The sequence below is a fragment of the Alligator sinensis genome, unplaced genomic scaffold, assembly GCF_000455745.1.
Source record: "Alligator sinensis unplaced genomic scaffold, ASM45574v1 scaffold940_1, whole genome shotgun sequence".
NCBI classification, from domain to species: Eukaryota; Metazoa; Chordata; order Crocodylia; family Alligatoridae; genus Alligator; species Alligator sinensis.
In genome coordinates, this window is record NW_005842177.1 from 1,542,155 (window position 1) to 1,561,228 (window position 19,074).

The 19,074-nt window shown below is 45.5% G+C and overlaps 1 protein-coding gene across 4 annotated transcripts in view; it reads right to left on the minus strand.

Annotated features, from left to right (window-relative positions):
• Positions 1-19,074, minus strand: part of IFT74 (intraflagellar transport 74) — an 82,681-nt gene that overhangs the window by 62,394 nt on the left and 1,213 nt on the right. For 3 of the 4 annotated variants that reach the window (XM_025206961.1, XM_006026077.3, XM_006026078.3), the window contains exons 2-4: positions 17,322-17,462; positions 13,999-14,134; positions 7,543-7,591 (exon numbers count right to left, since the gene is read on the minus strand). In XM_025206961.1, coding sequence (XP_025062746.1) covers positions 7,543-7,591; positions 13,999-14,134; positions 17,322-17,438 — 302 coding nt within the window. In that variant the 5' untranslated portion in view covers positions 17,439-17,462. Of the gene's footprint in view, positions 1-7,542; positions 7,592-13,998; positions 14,135-17,321; positions 17,463-19,074 lie in introns of those variants that run through there. The other variant, XM_025206960.1, reaches the window with a different exon arrangement.

Sequence of the window (19,074 nt, forward strand, 5' to 3'; positions counted from 1 at the left end):
AGTTAAAAGTCCAGAGGTAAGTAAAATGCTAGGAGACCTAGATAAAAACCTAGTAAGGAGAAGCAGTAGTGGAAGCCTTAGCAATATTCTCAGGGGGAAGACAGAGCAATCAGTTAGAATTTTGGTAATTCTAGGAGTTTAAGGTGAACTATAACCAACTGTATGTTGCAATGTAACATGTTTATATAAAGTTAAGTAGTTTTAATGTTAGTAGTTCTTAGCTCAAATGTTATTGGCTATAGCTGTATTTGTAATGTTATGTTATATGTAATGTAATCACCTGAAAATTTCAATGGCCAAGCAAGTCATAATAAAGGCCCTCCTGCATAAAGAACAGTGGCTGGGGCAAGACTGGGTTGATAAGAAGACTGACACAAAGAAAATCTCTTCTAATGGTTGCAACCCACTAAATGTAAAGAAAGTGGAGCCCGTGGCAACCAATACCAGACCCATATCATAAGGTGGTGAAAAGTCATAAAAAAAGGCTAGGGCAAGAGTGGATGAAGATAGTGAGAGCATTATCAAGAAGAACTAACAGTTACTCTACTGATGGCTGCAACCTAATAGACACTGAGCTGGATAGGCCTCAACCCTCTACCACACTAAGCTTAAAAATAATAAAGGTGGCTCCTCTAGAATGGCCATCAAGGAGGCAATTTTTGGTAAACGTATGGCATAATTAACAGTATTTGGCCCTTTAAGTAATTCTGAAGCTGTAGCAGAAAGCCCCTTTTTCCTCTTGCCTGCAGTTGCTCTCCTCTCCTTGGATATGTTTTTCCTCTTCTACCTTTTCTTCCTTCCTCTTTCTTTCACTTTAATATAAGGAATTGTGTTTTAAAATTTGTATGTGTACATTTTGTATCTCCCCTTGTATTTTGGTATTTTTATCTATTTGTGCCATGGCATTACTTATATTTTATACTCCTCACCTTTCAACTAAATGTGTTTAGTTTCAGAAGTAAGTTATACATTGTAACAATGTTAACAAGGGCAGGAGCCAAACTATGGCTTCCCTGTATCAGGCGGGCCCCTGAAAGAGCAAGTGAATCAGTGACTGAATGCGTAACACAGTAGCAGGCAGCAATTAACACCTAGGAAAATTGCAGATCAACCAAAGGAAGAAATCAATAGAAGACAATGTAGCAACTGGGAAATCTCTAGACCTCACTGTTCAAGGGCTAGAAGCCCTGGTCTGAGTTAATCAACGCCGGGGACCAACTTTTGGGATGAATATCTCCACATCGACCACTCCCACAGCACTATTCAAAATTCATCAACGGACTCCCAAACCTGCACGTACATGCAGATGACCCCTGGGGCTGACAGATGCCATCCAGTAGCCACTGAGGGGGAAGTCCCACGAGGGTCAACGATCCCTGGATTGGGCAAACCTGAAAACTGGGGAGTCACCAAAGTCTGCCAAGGACAGATAAAAAGCAGTGAAAAGTGACCCTCAGTGGCGCCCTCTTGATCTCCAACTTGACCAGCACCCAACCTGTCCAGCCAGAAGGACCAGACGGCGACCCCCTTCTGGAAGATAACACCACGCTGCAAGAAGCCTCGACGGCAGACTCCAGTGCCTGTGGGATAGGTATACCTGATGCTTGTAGCTTGCTACTGTGTGTGTGTGTGTGTGTGTGTGTGTGTGTGGGGACCAGCCCCAAGGTTTATCATTTAACTTCATTACAGTGTTTCAATCCGCCTAATAAACCAGAATTTTAAGGATCCCAAGTTGGACATTTGTAGCCAACAAAGCTACATGACAGATGTTGAGTGTGTGACCTGCAGTAGCAAGGAAGGGGCCAGGTAGCTTAAACACTCTGATGTAACCTAAGGAAGCAAGGGACTACATTTCAAAGTAAGAAGCACTTTGAAAAAGTGTCACATTTTACTATATACATGGTAAATCCTGTGAAAATCAGGAACTTCTTGAGATGTGGAAGGTGTGGAATACATGATGGACATGAAAAAACATGCCACTGTCAGGGTGCCCAAGGGACAGAAGGGCATGCAGATCACCTATAAAAACTCAGGCAAAAATGAGGCCTGTAGGACTGCTCTCACCAGCTAAGACCTATGGATCCTCTAGAGAAACTTCTGAATGCCTGGCTGCAGAATCTTTATACAAAGTTTCTCCTGTGTCTTGAATTAAGCTAAATTGTGTGTTGTTGTTGTGTCTTATTTAGCTGTGTCTTAGCTTAGGCAAAGTCTTTCTGTTACTTCTTTGTCTTATACTTGAAACTGTAAATCGCTGTGTTCAATAAATGCTCTCTTCAGAGAACGGACTATTCAGGCGCTTCTACACATCACAGGGGTTCAGTCCTCAGGTTTTTATTCTATGATCCCTAAATTGAAACGGTGGGGCATAGAATAAAACCCTGAGAACTAAACTGTTTCAATCTTTCCATTATGTTATGATGAGGGGCCCGATCCTTGGGGGTTCTTTTGGTCTGACCTGGAGCCTGCCCATGGCAGGGGGGCAAGCTGCCAGTGAGCCAAGTAGCCCCTGAGCTGTGGGGAGCCCTGGTCCTCCCATCCATGGTGGCAGTGCCCCCTAGGGCCACCATGGCAGGTTGCTAGCAGGCCAGGGGCTGTCCCAGCTCAGAGGCAGCACCTAGCCTGATCCAACTCTTCCCTGAACCCAAGCTAGGGTAGCACCCAGCCTGCTAGAAGCCCATCTCGGTGGCCCCAGGGCACTCTGTCACTGCAGAGGGAAGGACCGAGGCCCCCTGCAGCTCTAGGGCCACTCAACCCACTGGCAGCTTGCCCCCTGGCTGCAGGAGAGGTGGGCAGGCTCTGCCAAAAAAAGGATTGGGCTCCTCACTGCTTCTGCCTTCAGCAGGCTCCTGTGGTCAGCAGGATGCCTGGGGCTGCCAAAGAAAGGGCTGGCTTCCCCTGGGGCAGTGCAGGAAAGTGGCAAGAAGGCAGCTGGGTTTTCTGGCAGCTGGAAAAGGTGGTGGGGACAGTACATGGGGCGCTGGTAGCTTGGGCAGGCTGCTAGCTGGCCAGGTTCTGCAGCAGCTCAGAGGCGCCCAATACAACACTTCCCTGAGCCCTCCCAGGCTTCCAGCCCCCCGTGCACTGTCCCCGTCACCTTCTCCAGCCACCAGCATGCCCAGCTTGCCTCTGGGGCAGTGTAGGGAGGCAGCAGGAGCCCCGACTGGGTGTACTGGTGGCCAGAGAAGGTGGCGGTGCACAGGGTTTTGGAAGCCCAGGCTGGCTTGGGGAAGCACTGGATCAGATGCCTCTGAGCTGGGGCAGCACCCAGCCAGCTAGCAGCCCGCCCAGGCTTCCAACACCCTGTGCACCATCTCTGCCACCTTCTCCAGCCACCAGCAAACCCAGACACCCTTCTGTTGCCTTCCCACACTGTCCCAGGAGCAAGCCAGCCCATTCCCAGACAGACCAAGGCATCCTGCCAGCTGCAGAAGCCTAATGAAGGCAGAAGCGGCAAGGGACCCCATCCCTTTTTTCTGCAGAGCCTGCCTGCCTCGCTCATAGCTGGGCGGGGGGGGAATATGAGCTGACAGCTGCATTGTTGCAATTTGCAACATTTACATCTGGATGTAGTTTAGTTTGCAACAATGCAAACTCATTTAAAACCCCCAAAACTCTTGCATGTGTACAGTGTTATGCCATTGACATTTCTGTCATGTGTACATGGTAATGGCATCACGTATACAAGCACCCTTCTTGCCCAAGCATTTATGACTTCAGTGCCACTACCTGAAGTCTAACATTAAAATCCAGTAACAAGATACCTAAGATATTCATATATTAGTGAGAGAAACATGAGGAATAAACAGGAAGAAAAGGAGATCCTTGTACAATTGAGAAATATGATGTAATTAGGATTATGGAGATGTGGTGGGACACTTCACATGTCTGGAGTACTGTCATGGATGGGTACAAATTGTTCAGAAAGGACAGGCAGGGAGAAAAAAGAAGTAGGTGTTGGCCTATATATAATGGAGATATACGTGTAAGTGCTATATAAAGTGGAAGGTATGCCTTTTGAAAGCCCCTGGATAAAAGTCAGAGAGGAGAGCAGTGGTGGTGGTGGTGGTGGGGTGCTATATGTCACCAAATGAGACAGATAAGGCCTGCTTTAAACATCCAATGGAAGTTGCCAAATTACAGGACCTAGTTCTCTTGGGGGACTTTAACTATCAGGACATCTGCTGGGAGGAAAACACAAGTAATCCAACAAATTCTTGCAGAGTGGTTGTTATAACTTTTTGGTATAAATGGTAGAGAGGCCAACTAGGGGGAAACTCTTCTCAACTTGCTGCTCACAAAGAGGGAGGACTTGGCTGAAAAGGTGAAGGTGCAAGGTACCTTGCAGCCCTGGCAGCTATGAAGGGAGGAGCTGATGACAGAACTCCTGAACTGACAGTGAAGCTCAATGAGAAACTGCAGACAGGGAGATAAGGGAAGGTATCTGGGGCAGAGAAGGATCCTATCTATCTGGGGCCTATCTATAGGCAGGTGACTTTGGTTTTAGGTTAAGCCCAAAGAGGGTTGGGGTGCCTGCTAGAGGATGCAGGTGCTTTGATTTAGTTGAACTAGGGTTTAGCCTTGAGCCCTGCTGGGGCAGGCTTGAGACTCATTGCTAAAGACCTGGACCAGAGGGTCCATGGGCCCAGAGGGGGTTAACCTGGACTAAAGGGTCCCCAAGCCCAGAAGGGGAGCTGAGACTGAGAGGTCTGTGGGCCCAGAGAGGGGCTGTGTGTGGGACCAGAGCTCTGAGAACCCAGAGAATGGGCTATGTGTAGGACCAGGGGTCTGAGAGCTCAGGGAGAAGCTAAGTAAGGGACCAGGAGGCCTGAGGATCCAGACAGGGGCTAAGAGTATGAAGTGAGAACATCATGGATTGATGACATCTGTGAGGCTTGGGGCACAGTGTAGGGAAGTACAGACAGGCTGAGAGGGCCTACTAAACTGGGAGGCAGGATTGTGACTAATGGGACCTGAGAGAGGCCCAATAGGGATTGACACAGGCTCAGGCTCACTCAGAGCCCATGGGTAGCCTCCCTTACACAAACTTCAATAAGAAAAAGGTGTGGTGGGCTACGGTCAAGCCTGAGCCAGGCAGGGGCCACACAGCCACCAGGCAGCATCAAAGCTGCCCCAGTGGCCACAAGCCTGCTACAATGACACCAAGTTGGGTGGAGCTGCAGACACTCTGGAAGGTAGAACTTGAATCCAGAATGAGCAGGAAAGACTAGAAAAATGGTCCGCATTCCATCACATGAAATTCAGAAAGGGCAAGTGCAGAGTCCTGCACTTGGGACGAAATAATTGCATGCACAAATACAGATTGGGAAATGGATGGCTAGACTAAAGTATTACAGAGAAGGACCTGGGAGTGACAGTAGACCAGGGGTGTCAAACTCTTCTCATGCCCCAGACCTGATCCAGACTGTGGAACCTCTTGTGGGCCAGATCCAGTCTGGGGCATGTGCTGGCAGCAGCAGCTCCAGATCTGTCCCAGGGCACTCAACAGTGGCAGCAGCTGCACCAGATCTTGCCATGTGCCCCATGCTGGAGCCAAAGCTGCCACTGACACCACATGCCTGTGTCCTGTGTCACAGCTGCAGCTCTGGCTCTGGCATGGGGCACACAGCAGGAAGTCCAGCACAGGGTACATAGCAGTGACAGGGTTGGTGGGGCCACAAGAGACTAGTAAATTCCAAGGTCCTGAATTCTGTGGCAGATCATTTCCTATGGTCATGACGAACAGTTTCCAGTTGCTCACTGGTAACTCGGCAGGCCAGACAGAGCAGCTCTGTGTACTGGATACAGCCTCCAGGGTATGTTTGACCACCAGCTGAACACAAGCCAACAGTGTGCTCTTGTTGCAATATAAGCCAATGGTATAATGGGTTGTATTAACAGGAGTGTCACTTGCAAATTAAGGGAAGAAGTTCTGCTCTATTCAGCACTAGTGAGGCCTGGAGTACTGTGTCCAGTTTTGGGCCCCACATGTCCAGAAGTATGTGGACAGATTAGAAAGAGTCCAGAACAGAGCAACAAAAAGGATTAGGGGCCTGGGAAGCATGATTTATGAGAAAAGACTGAAAGAAATAGGTTTATTTAGTCAGAAGAATAGAAGACTGAGGGGAGATTAGATAATAGTCTTCAAATACCTGAAGGGCAATTACAGAGAGGATTGAGATAGACTATACTCTGTGGCTATAGGGAAATCAGACTAGAAGCAATAACCTCAAGCTGCAGCAGAGGTAATTTAGGTTAGAGATTAAGAGGAGCTTTCTGACTATGAGAGTGGTCAAATATTGGAACAGGGTATCTAGAGAAGCTGTGGACTCCTCATCCCTGGAAATTTTCAAGTGCAGGTTAGACAGCGATGGTTTAGTCAGAGACCATTCTGCTCTGAGCAGGAGGCTGGACTAGTTTCCTGTGTTCCTTGTTGGACCTTAACTGACCAGTTAACCAAGAAACGTGCCACTGAATTCACTCCCTTATTAGGTAATGTATTAAATGATCAGCAGGCTGTTCAGACAATCCATATGGATGGTATTGTAGCACAATTCACACAAGCCATATGGACGGTATTAGCACAGTACTTAGTAATTTAGCACTTAGTTAAAGAATTGTGACAAAAACAATGTTCTATTGTCTCATAGTTAAGAAAATGTTCTATAACTGTTTTCAAGAGGCAGGATTAATTTAGCAAACAGAATATATAAGAATATATAAATTGGTCACTAAACTTTTACTACTGAGCAGAGCACAATGGTACAATATCTCAGAAATCTATTTTCATTCTTTCCTTATTTTTATTGGGATGTGATGATGGCAAAAACATTAAACATTTCAAGAAAACTTCTTAGTTTTGTAATCTTTCTGAACCTGGTCAAACTAAACCTTAGGGAACAATGTATGTAGAACAAAGCAGCGCCCATTAACTCAAGCAAGTGAAGCAATTGTGACAAAGCTTTATAAGAATCCCAGAGATTACCTTCCCTGTAGTGCTAGCTTGAAGTATACCTCAGGTGTTGCCCATAGCCCAGCAAAGACGTATTCAAAAAAGTCTCTAGCACAAGTGGTGCTTTAAATTCAAAGTAGGTGGCCAATCATGCATAGAGACTGCCACTGAAGTTAACAATGCAGTGAATGCTAAACTAATCAGGCTGCTAATCCAAATACACTGTGATGTTCTGTAGTCAGATGACTCATTTAAAATTAGGCTAAATTAAGAAGGCTTTAACCTATTGTGGATAACTTGAGTTAAAGCCAGAACAAAGATAAGACTTCAGTGCAATAAAATACAAATAAGTCAATTTATTCTTGGAAAGAGAATGTTCTTGGGACATTCACCCCAGAATAAAGTCCCTCCTTGTTCCTCCAAACCTTATAATGTATACAGTCAACCCTCATAAATGTACAGCCAATCTAATTAACAGTAAAAAGTATGGCTATTACTAGTTTTATGAGACTGTATTTTATTCATTGAAAAGGGTGAGGGAAGGTAGAGGGCATTAGCTATGTCCCATTTTGAAAACATTGCCACAAACCTACCTAAGTAATCCAAGATAATAGGATTTATCCATAATCTGTCGCTGAGGACCTAGCAAAAAAGAACAAGTAACATTTTGTTAGAAGGCAATGCATTTTATTGAGTTGTAGCTCATGACAACAAAGGACCTGCAGAAATTACACTTCAAAACAGTCACCATCTTCAGTGACCTCACATGGACTTTATTCAATCAATGCATCCAAATAAAAGAAATACTTTTGTGAGGAATTAGATTACTTAAACAACTGACATTTTTTATGATAACTGGCTAAATCCTTCAAAGACAGATGAGTCATGAAAAGAATAATTTGCCCTAAAAAATAATACGAAATTTTGCTAGAAGAGAGAGGTGTATTGAAAATAAAGACATTACATGACAAATCATCATAGGAACATTTAACTTAACCCTGCTCTCTATAACTTTCACCTCAGCTAAGGTTCTATTTTCAGTTTCTGCTCCAATTCTGTTCCAGTTTTTTCCATCTTTTACATGTGGTTCTTCTGTGTTGTTTCAGACAGCTGAGTTCTGAGCAACTCTTCCTGCAGTCTGATCCAGTCCAGCCATGGAATCAGAGTTAACAAGTCTCTTGCCCTGAGCTGTGTCTTTTTTTTTTTTGGACCCTCCTAAGGCTGAAATCACCTGGAGATGCTTTACCTGCTCTCTTCCCAGTTTACTGGGTAAAACACCTTTGACAGCTTACTATAAGCCTAGGTGTTATTCAGTCACTCTATTCACCCATTAGATAGTGATTCTGGGTTAGATTATTTTCCACAATGCTATCCATCTCAGGAAACGGAACTCAGATCAGCATCAAAAATTAAAGACAACAAAAAATCCTTCTTCAGGTATAGAGGGAGCAAAAAGAAGATGCATGGCAACACAGGACCCCTACAGGACAGACTATTGGTGACAGATAGGAGTGACAAAGCTGAGCTCTTCAATGATTTTTTTCACAGCTGTATTCCTGAACATGAATAAAGACATCTCCCCCAGTTAGATTATAGACAGGCACAAGAGGAACACCAGCCCACCAACAGTTAGCGCCAACCTAGTGAAGGGACACTTGGAGGGCCTGGACGTGTTTAAGCCAGCAGGCCCAGGCGATCTTCATTCAAGGGTGCTGAGGGAATTAGCTAGTGTCATAGCAGAACCACTGGCAAGACTGTTTGAGCATTTGTGGCACTCAGGACTGGTCCCAGAGGACTGGAAAAGGGCCAATGTGGTCCCTATTTTCAAGAAAGGGAGGAAGGAGGATCCAGGTAACTATAAGCCGGTTAGTCTCACCTCTATCCTTGGAAAAACTTTGAAAAACTAATTAAGGAAAACATTTGTGGGAGTCCAGCAGGAAAAATGATGCTGAAAGGCAACCAGCATGGATTCATAGCAGGTAGATCCTGCCTGACTAACCTTGTTTCTTTTTACAACCAGGTCACAAAATGCTTAGATGCAGGAGTCGAGGTAGATGTGATTTACCTGGCTTTCAAAAAGGCCTTTGATATGGTGTCTCATCCCATTCTTATAGATAAACTAAGCAGCTGTGACACAGATAATAATACGGTCGAGTGGGTAGTAAATTGGCTTATGGGACGCACCCAGAGAGCGGTGGTGGATGGTATTGACCTGGAAAGATGTGGGCAGTGGGGTCCCCCAAGGTTCGGTCCTTGGACCACTGCAGTTCAATATCAACATCAGAGACTTGGATGAGGCCATGGAGAGCACTCTGTCCAAATTTGTGGACGACACCAAATTATGGGGTAAAGTAAACACTTGGGTGGGCAGGGAACAGATTCAGGTGAACTTGGACAGGTTGGAAAAGTGGGCAGAGCAGAATAGGATGCAGTTTTAAAAAGGTAAGTGCTGCACCTAGGGAGAAAGAACCACCAACATACTTACAGATTGGGAGATGACCTGCTAAGTAGCATAGTGGCAGAAAGGGATCTCAGAATCATGAACAATGCGTGCCCAAGGGCTAGAGGGGCACAGCAGCACTGGTGGAAGCGGTAAGTGGGGAGCTTCTGCAGACATCGCTGTTACTGACACGAGCTGGCACAAGCACTGACCAGGGGTGGTGACCACGCAGCAGTGGCCAGCAGTGATCACTGACCACCCACAGATGCCGGCCGGTGGTGTTGGCAGCGAGGGGTGGAGGTGGCAAGCGGTACCCCTTTTCATAGGGGGTGCACTGCCATGCTCAGGGGATGCATGGGCACCCACATGCACCCCCACAGCATTGTCAATGCTCAGTGTCATAGACTCCAAGATGAACAGGAGTCGTCAATGTGACGAAGTGATAAGTAAAGCTAACCGTACTCTATTGTGCATTAGCAGGTGCATCGCAAACAGGTCTTAAGGAGGGGATACTCCCTCTCTATGCGGCATTGGTAAGGCTGCAGCTGGAGTACTGTGTCCAGTTTTGGGCACCACACTTGAAGAAGTACGCGGATAACTTTGGTACAGAGGAAGGCTACTCGTATGGTTAGGGGCCTGCAGGTTAGGCCGTACAAGGAGAGATTGAGGGACCTGAATCTCTTCAGGCTCCGCAAGAGAAGGCTGAGAGGTGATCTTGTGGCTAGCTACAAATTCATTGTGGGGGGGGAGGGGGGGAGGAAGGAATAGGAGATATGCTGTTTACCAGGGTGCCCCTTGGGGTAACTAGAAACAACGGCCACAAACTGACAGACAGCAGATTTAGATTGGACATCAGGAAGAACTTCTTCATGGCAAAGGTTACCAGAATCTAGAATGGGCTTCCAATGGAGGTGGTGCTCTCCCTTACCCTGGAGGTCTTTAAGAGGAGACTGGACAAGCACCTGGCTGGGGTCATCTGACCCCAGCACTTTTTCTTGCCCAGGGGAGGGAGTTGGACTCGATGATCTACTGAAGTCTCTTCTGACCTGAAAAAATCTATGAAAAAAATCTACTAAATTTACTTTAGTAGCAATCTACTGTACAGCTAACAAACTCATTCAGCAGGGCATTTACCAGCTCTTGGCCACCTACAATACAAGGATTATCCGAATAACACTACCAGAGCTCTGCAGTGATCCAAAACTCCTTTGCTGGTCTACCAACCACAAAGAGCAATTTCCAGTTGATAATGTATGAAGGAAATCTAAATACATGAAACCAAGTTATCATAAAACCAGCCTCAGGTGTGATGAGCTGCAAAGAGCTCCATTGCTCCCCTATTCAATCCTAAAGCTTTTTTCCAGTGGTTACTAGGCTTTAGAGAGGAGAAGTATATGAAGAATTTGTCCTTCTGGAAATTAAAAGAAAAATCTTTAATACAGAATATAGAAGTCTGTTACTTCTGAGAGTTTTAGAAGCAAGGACAAAAAAGGAGGGACTCAATCTGTCTCTTCTTTCTAACCCCCATTAGTTGTACTTGTTCACATTACAATTGATTCATTTAAGACAATAAGTCATTTTAGCCTTTCTTGACAAAGTTTTCAGACATTTCACTAGATGCAATATGTACTGCAATTAAGGGCTGTGCAAAACAGCACCATTCTGTTTCGACACGACAGCATTTCTTTTCAAGTTTCATTTAATTTCAAAACCACTGTTCCGTTTCATTTCGTCGAAGCTGTTTCAATGTTTTGCCCATAGGCCATAATGGGGAAGCATGAAACTCCCTATGACTTTGTCATTTCTTGCCTGATTCGGATGACACTTGCAGGGATGGTAGCCCCTTCTGAGGCCATGAAGCCTGCCAAGTTTCAAGGAAATCAGAAAAGCCAATGGCACTTCATCGTGCATCAGCAGATGCATGACGAATAGGTCCAAGGAGGTGATACTTCCCCTCTATCGGGCGCTGGTCAGACCGCAGTTGGAGTACTGCGTGCAATTCTGGGCGCCGCAATTCAAGAGGGATGTGGATAACCTGGAGAGGGTCCAGAGAAGGGCTACTCGTATGGTTAAGGGCCTGCAGACCAAGCCCTACGATGAGAGACTAGAGAAACTGGACTTTTTCAGCCTCCGCAAGAGAAGGTTGAGAGGCGACCTTGTGGCTGCCTATAAGTTCATCACAGGGGCACAGAAGGGAATTGGTGAGGTTTTATTCACCAAGGCGCCCCCGGGGGTTACAAGAAATAATGGCCACAAGCTAGCAGAGAGCAGATTTAGATTGGACATTAGGAGGAACTTCTTCACAGTTTGAGTGGCCAAGGTCTGGAACGGGCTCCCAAGGGAGGTGGTGCTCTCCCCTACCCTGGGGGTCTTCAAGAGGAGGTTAGATGAGTATCTAGCTGGGGTCATCTAGACCCAGAACTCTTTCCTGCTTATGCAGGAAAATGTCCGGGTGACACTGTGCGTGTGTTAAGGCAGGCCCTCACTGGCACTGAGGCTTCTACATGGCACAATAGTATGCCCCAGTGAGGCCTCCTCCTCCTCCTCCTCTACAGCCTCAGCCTGGTCCACCACTTTAAATGACAAAAGGTAAAATAATAACATAGTGAGCAGCAGCACAGTAGCACCAGCAGCATCTCAGGCAGCCAAACTATGACAAAGCTTTTCTTTCCTCTCTTGCAGGGGCTTCTCCCACAACGGCTGCCAAAGAACTCTCCCTGCCAGCCCCAGCCCTGGGGCTTAGATGTGCCCAGGGCCTTATGTCCTTGCAGTCAGGTGCTAGGGGTGTTGGTCTAAGGACATGGCACTGGCAGATAAGACCCTTTCCTTTGTGTCAGTCTAATATGGTATGTTTTAGCAGACCAACTGAAGAGTTACAGAAATATATCTCAGCAAGCTTTCAGGTTGAAAAACCCTTCGTCAGGCTGAGAAAGCACCTGCAGTTAGCGTGTGTGTGTGCTGTTCCTGGATGGAAGGAATAGTAAAGAGGACAGAGGCTTGCATGCAATGCAGGCAAGAAAACCAGTCAGTGAAAATGGAAATGGAGGTGTCAGGGGTGATGAACAGGCTGGGGGGGGAGGGGAAGAGGGGGAGAGGAAGTGGGATGTAGCAGCACAGGTAAAAGAGGAGAGATATCTGGGGAAAAACTATTTTTTTCACAAAATCTCTGCCTCCTTCAGACATAGAATGAAGCTTCTCTGGGGGTGAACCAATGCCCTAGGGATGAACCAGTTAAAGCTAAGTGCTGTTCTTGACAAATGGGACTCCATTCTTGTTAATTAGCTCTCTGCCTATGTCACAGAATTTTATGTGATGCTCTGTCAGTAGTTTAAAAGGAACTTTTCATACACTGTTACTAATTGTATGTTCCTTATTCTTCGGGACCTGACATGATCAAGGGGTCTGATCTGTAAGAATACTGAGCATCTAAAAATGCAGGTGAAATCAAAACGAACTCTCTTTTGAACATTTAAATTCTATATCATTCTAAGAATTATAAAGTCCGGTTACAACATGTAAATTTATTGGACACATCTAACTTTAATTTTACTGTCTCAGTTCCCTCTCTTTAAATGGGGGTAATCATATCTCTTCACGTTACAGAAGACCTCTGAAATGAATTAATTGTGAAGTACTCAGTGTAGCAACAAGTGTCAGGGCTCATGAGGAAATTAATAAGAAATGTGCATTAAACAAAGAGGACAACATATTAAACAGCTGTTTATTAAGTAAGCACTCTTTATTCTGTGCACAAAATGAGGCAGAAATTCTGTGAAAAAATAGCATCTGATCACTGAGTTAAAAACAATGTATGTACACAGGGGCACCAAATTAAGAGTTCAACTTTAACTTTGGCATTTTGCTAACTTTTGAGTGTTTTATTTTGCAAGCTTATGAGGTTCTCCTAACATTGTGTGTATTCATGCACATGCACATGTGTTCAATACAGAATAAACGTATGTCTGCAATGCAGTCAAAAATGTATTGTACCTCATACAGACATATTAGATTTCCACTTGTTTAGATCCCGATCAAAGTGTAGTTCCTACAGGATAGAGTCCACTGTGAACTTCAAAACTGCGTGTGACCCTGGGTAAATGCATGGGTGGGAAGCCCATGGTATCACAGGTACACTGCTACCAAGTCAACTATTCTACAGCTATCTTAAGCATACCTACATGAGCTGGAGTCACAGATTAAAGCTGTCATTCAGACATGCCAACATTTTTCAATTTCATATGCACGTCCAATGTTTTGTGTAATGAAGTGGGATTTATATTCTAGACAACATGGGCATGTAAACATGCATACGTACTCGCATGCTAGACAGTTAATTAAATTTACCGTATAGTTTTACTTTCACAATGACAAAAGAAAGTGTGAAGCTTGCCATGTCATTATGTGCAAGGCGCGTCTTTAAATCCTTATCAATTCTACCAAATTAAATTTTCGCTCGACCTTCAAATCCTATGAGTTTTTATTCAAACTTCTGAGCTACCAGAGCTAAACATATTTTCCACCATCTAATTCCCCCAAAACAGTAACAACTGACACCATTTAAAAAACTTTTCAATATTAAGATGATACTTTTTCACATATTCTACAATACCTTTCATTCCAGTTTTCATTCCACTCAATCCCTGTTGTGTCACTGGACGATCAGCAACTTTAATCTGACTTGACAGGACCCCACCAGTACCCATGGGACCAGCACGAGTCCCAGGTCTTGGTGTACCGGGGGGCATCTGGGCAAAAAAAACAAAATCCCATCTTAGAATAATAATTAACAGATGATAATGTTCATGCAATTATTAAGCAGCATATTAGAAATCTTAGAGCTTGGGTGCTTTTATCAGTTAGAAACATCATGATTTTAGATCTTTATTGCTTGTTTAGTCCAGAGTAATTTCTCTTTACTTCAGAGTAAAAATGGAATGGAAATCAGATGCATAGTAGTGTAAGTCGCTCTTCTCCGTGGTAAAGATACTCTTCAGAAAAGTAGGCATAACTATACCCTGGTGTAGGAGTAAAAACACAATGACATATTTACTAAAGAATATATTAACTCTAGTCCATACTAAAAGTAGAGCATACACAATACAAGTGCAAGTTACTCCACTCCAGGGTAAAGTCACCCTTCGGAAAGTAAGGATTAATTATACACTAGTATAGCAACTGTGTTTGCTCTGCAATTCAATTTCATCTCTGGCTAGATAGCCTTTACTCCTTACAAACCAGCTCCTCTGCCACCTAGTGGCAAGATACTATAACAGCAAAAAAACAGTTTGGGCTAATCTTGTATTCACTCCTTACAGAGTGCATCTACACGTGTGCTTTACTGTGGAGTAGGCCAGTTAGTTCCATTGTAAAGCATCACCATCTACGGTATTCGGGTGCATTAAATTAATTAACTCTGCCATAAGGTAATACTTTTGGGGACAGTACTATCTTACTGTGGAATACTTACCTGCAATCACATGGATGCGTGGAAGGTGACTCCGGCTGCAAATTGTGCCTGGTCAGCCCAGCCAGCTGGGGGTCAAATTCCTGCCTCCTGCCAGCCCCTCTACTGCTTGTTGCTACCACCTGGAGCCTGGGGCTGACCCCCCTGTATTCCCCGTCAACCCAGGCCTGCTACGTCCCAGCTGAAACTGCTGCTGTCTTAGGAACACATGTAGTCACTGTGACTGGAAGCAGTTTACTCCAGCTCAAACAGCTCTAGTTTATTGTGTTGCATTAATGACATGTATAGATGCACCCACTGGGAGCATCTACATGTGCAATTAATGTGACTGAATAAACTGCGAAGTATTTTATGCAGCAACAAACTATTCCTGGGAGTAGCTTTTATACATGTACCTAGGACAGCAGTAATTTGAGGCAGGAGGAGCAGTTTAGGCCAGGGCTGCTCCTGCCCTGCTCTGCTCCCCTGCAGCAGCCAGAGAGAGTTCCAGGCTCTGTCCACACCTACCCAGATGTCAGCCCTGAGTTGGCAGGAGGCATAGAAGTCAGTCCTGGGCTCTGGCTGGCAACAGCAGTGTGGCCTTGGGGGCAGCCCTAGGCTGGCAGGGGTTACAGGGGTCATCCCCAGGCACCAGGTGGCTGCGTTGGGCGGCAGAAGAGCTTGCTAGATCATGTAGCTAGGCAGCAGGCAGGAGTGTGGCCCCCTGCTGGCTGAGCTGACTAAGTACAATTTACTCCCATGTCAGAATCTACATGTGTGTTGTTGCTCAGTAAATAACTTCACAGTAGGATAGTACTTGTATTTACAAGTACTATCCTGCTGCAGAGTTTATTCGTTTTCTGTGGCCTACTAGGGCAGCATATCTAGACACTGATGTTTTACTGCAGAGCTAAGTAGACTTAATAAATGTCTCCTGTAGATGTGCCCCCTATGAAGTAAATTATTCTGTAGTAATGGTGTGCTGTGACTGCACTGACACTTATTTTATCAATAGCATGAATGTAACCTTGTTTCAGCCTTTATCCACTATCCAAGTCTAAAAGGAACAGAAGAAAACCTAATGTAAATTACTCCCAAAATGTCAATAAAAGCATAGAGGAAGGCAAAGATAAGGACATTGATGTATTTTCTAATAACAGAACTACCTTTAAAATAAGCTAGCTCAGGTATCAGAAAAGGTACAGCCATGGCAGCCTGAAGCTTAATATCAACTTTTTTACTATGTTTACCTGAATACAAGATGGCCCTCAATTTAAGATGACTCTCCCCAAAATTCTATACACAGAACATTTATAAATTGATTATAATTTTCCATGTATAGAATCCAATTATTGGAGGATCATCTTATATTCATACCCCTCTACTACTGCAGGCAGTGGGAGGATAAGTGATGAGGGAGCAGTAATAGGGCAGAGGGTGGGGGGACAGACAGTGGGGGAGGCAGTAATGGGGCATGCAGTGTGGAGCAGGCAGCTTGCTCCCTGCCACCTGCCTTCGTTCCCCAAGTTTCCCCCCTTCGCATGTCCCTCACAGCCTCAGGCCCCCTCTCCCTGCTCCACACCACTTCTGCCCCCAGCAACCTCATCAAATCCCCACCTTCCCTTCCTTCAGTCTTCCTCTGCACTCCCCTGCCAAAGTTTCTAACCCTGCCTGCCCCTCTACCTTGCCCTATTACTGCCTTACTCTTACCTTTGCTCCATGTTGACAGGTTCCAGCTCTGCTGCAGCCTGGGGGCACTGAGAACAGCTCATAGCAGAGGTGCAGAGTTGACATTACTGATACAGAGCTAGGATGGAGCACATGCTTCATGCTGAAGCGAGGATGAATCCTGCTGGCGTGAAGCAAAGGTAAGTGGAAGTGCAGCAGTGGGGATCAGGGGGCAGCAGGGTTTGAGGCTGCAAGGCTGGAGAAGTGGGGATGCACAGGATGCAGAGGCAGTGGGGCAGGCTGGCCCCTGGGGGCTGCAGATGCAGCCTGCCCCACACTGCCTCATACTCGATTGTAAGATGAGGGCCTCTCCCCATCATGTTAAATGGGGGGAATGGGAGTGTCGGCCTTTACCCAAGTAAATACGGTACTCTGATTCTCAATAAGTGAATTAGCCCACGCAGTTTTCCACGATAATACAACTAAACTGCTTCCCAAGCTTGAGGTAGCTTATTTAGTTAGCTTGGTTATCTCCACTTTACACAGCAGTCTGCAAAATAGATAATTTTTCTAAAAGACTTTTTGTTGCTATCACTAGTGACCCTGATCATTCCATCCAATTTCTGGATCCATTCCATCCAATATATGGAGTAACAGTGCTTTTATGACATAAAGGAGCAAACCGTCTTGGAATGAAAGATGAAGAATGCAATCTTGGTCACCAGCAGTCATCATCTGGTACCCTATTTTTCCTTGTAGAAAAATGATAGCTATTCAGATAAAAACTAATACTTCACAGCAAACAAATTATTTTAACACACCCCTGTTCCTATTCTGGTTGCTGATGGAGTCCGTAACAAAGATGACGAAGGCCTGGCTGTCAGTCCCGGTCCTCTTGAAGAAGGACGAGCTGTAGGAGGCTTGTGATTATTTGCCATTTCTTATGTACTTTAAGCTTCCTCCTAGAAAGTAGTATATTTATTAGTTCATGTCCTAATGTCCACAGATCATTTAAGTTACAGAGTGCATGCATATACACAATAAGTAATTTTAGTGTTTTCCAAAAGTTCCTGAACCCGAAAGACATAAGTTCTATATTCTTTAAGTGGTGGAAGAGCACACACCAACTGCTGCAGCTTCCTGAGCCTGATGAAGGGTTTTTGAACCCGAAACCTTGCTTAATAACTATTCTCCAAACATTTGGGTTGGTCTAATAAAAGATATCAAATTCACCCAAGGAACCTTGTCTGCCTGTAAAGGGGAAGCAAATTTTCAGACTGCCCCACTAACATGATCTGGAAGGCCCATTTCTCGGGTGAAAAAGCAGTTCTGCTCCACTGCTTATTAAAAAATGACAACTAATGCCAACACTTGTAGAACCTGTAATCTGAACAACTGTTCACTGGAATCTAGCCTGAAGTCACCACACAGTAAGCGGTACGTTTTTAGGTGACTTATGAAACAAGTAGACTGGTTTTGGTAAGTGATTTCCCTATCTGTTGGGCATTCACAATGCCTACTGGAGTGAATGAAGCTGTAGGGACTCTGAATCTCTGAAAACCATGCTTGATATTTTTTACTGACCTGTGGCAGTAGCATTCAGTTTCCCTTAGCCAAACCATTGAAATGTGTTTTCCCTAAGGATAATTTTAAAAAGCAAAATGATGGTTTACAGGGCAGAGGTCAGGTTGCTAGTCAGAGTACAGGGAATGGGGGCACTGCAGACATGACTCTGATCACCCAGACTGCACTGCACACACCCCAAAAGCCAAGTAAGGAGCATGTTACTGGGGAGAAAAAAGGCAGATTATCTAGATCAGGCTCTCAACCTTTTTAGGTTCAAGACACCCTGGTGTCTTGAGGTACCCCATAGAAAACACTAGTTCTTAGTTTTCACTTTTTTTAGTACAAAAAATAATACAGCCAGTTCTTTGTTGCACTGGCAGACGTGTCAGGGGCAGGGGCAGGGTGGCAAGTGGCAAGCGGGGACTGCCCACAGATGCCAGTGGTGGTGTTGGTGGTGGGGGTGGTGGTGAGCAGGGAATGTCCACAGACGCCGGTGGTGCCGTCAGTGGCGAGGGAGGATGGGTGGTGAGTGGTCACTGCCTCCAAAAGCCAGCAGCAGCTTCGGCCAATCTCATGGGTGGCATGTGCCCCCCCGGACCCGATCTTACGTGTCACATATGCCAAACAATGCTAACACTGCAGCACCCTGCCTGAGAATCATTAATCTAGAGCAGGGCTTCCCAATCTTTTCCTCAGCGTGACCCCACTTAAACGCTGGAAATTTAAATTTTTTGCAACCCCAAAGCAATGTAGACAAGATCAACATCCCCTCCCCCCACAGGCAGCATGGCAGGAGTGGAGCCCGGGGCGAGGGAAGGATGTGGGCTGCCCACTGTGGGCTCAGGGCTCCCTGCCCTGCTACTTTCTCCCTGGAGGCCTCCAGAGCCCAGCAGGCGGACCGGTTCAGGAGAACAGCGGGGTGGAGAGGCTCAGTGCTGCTGTGGGGAACCCTGATGCTGGCTGCACTCTCATTGTGAGGTACTCCCTGCCTGCCTGAAAGCAGTGGTA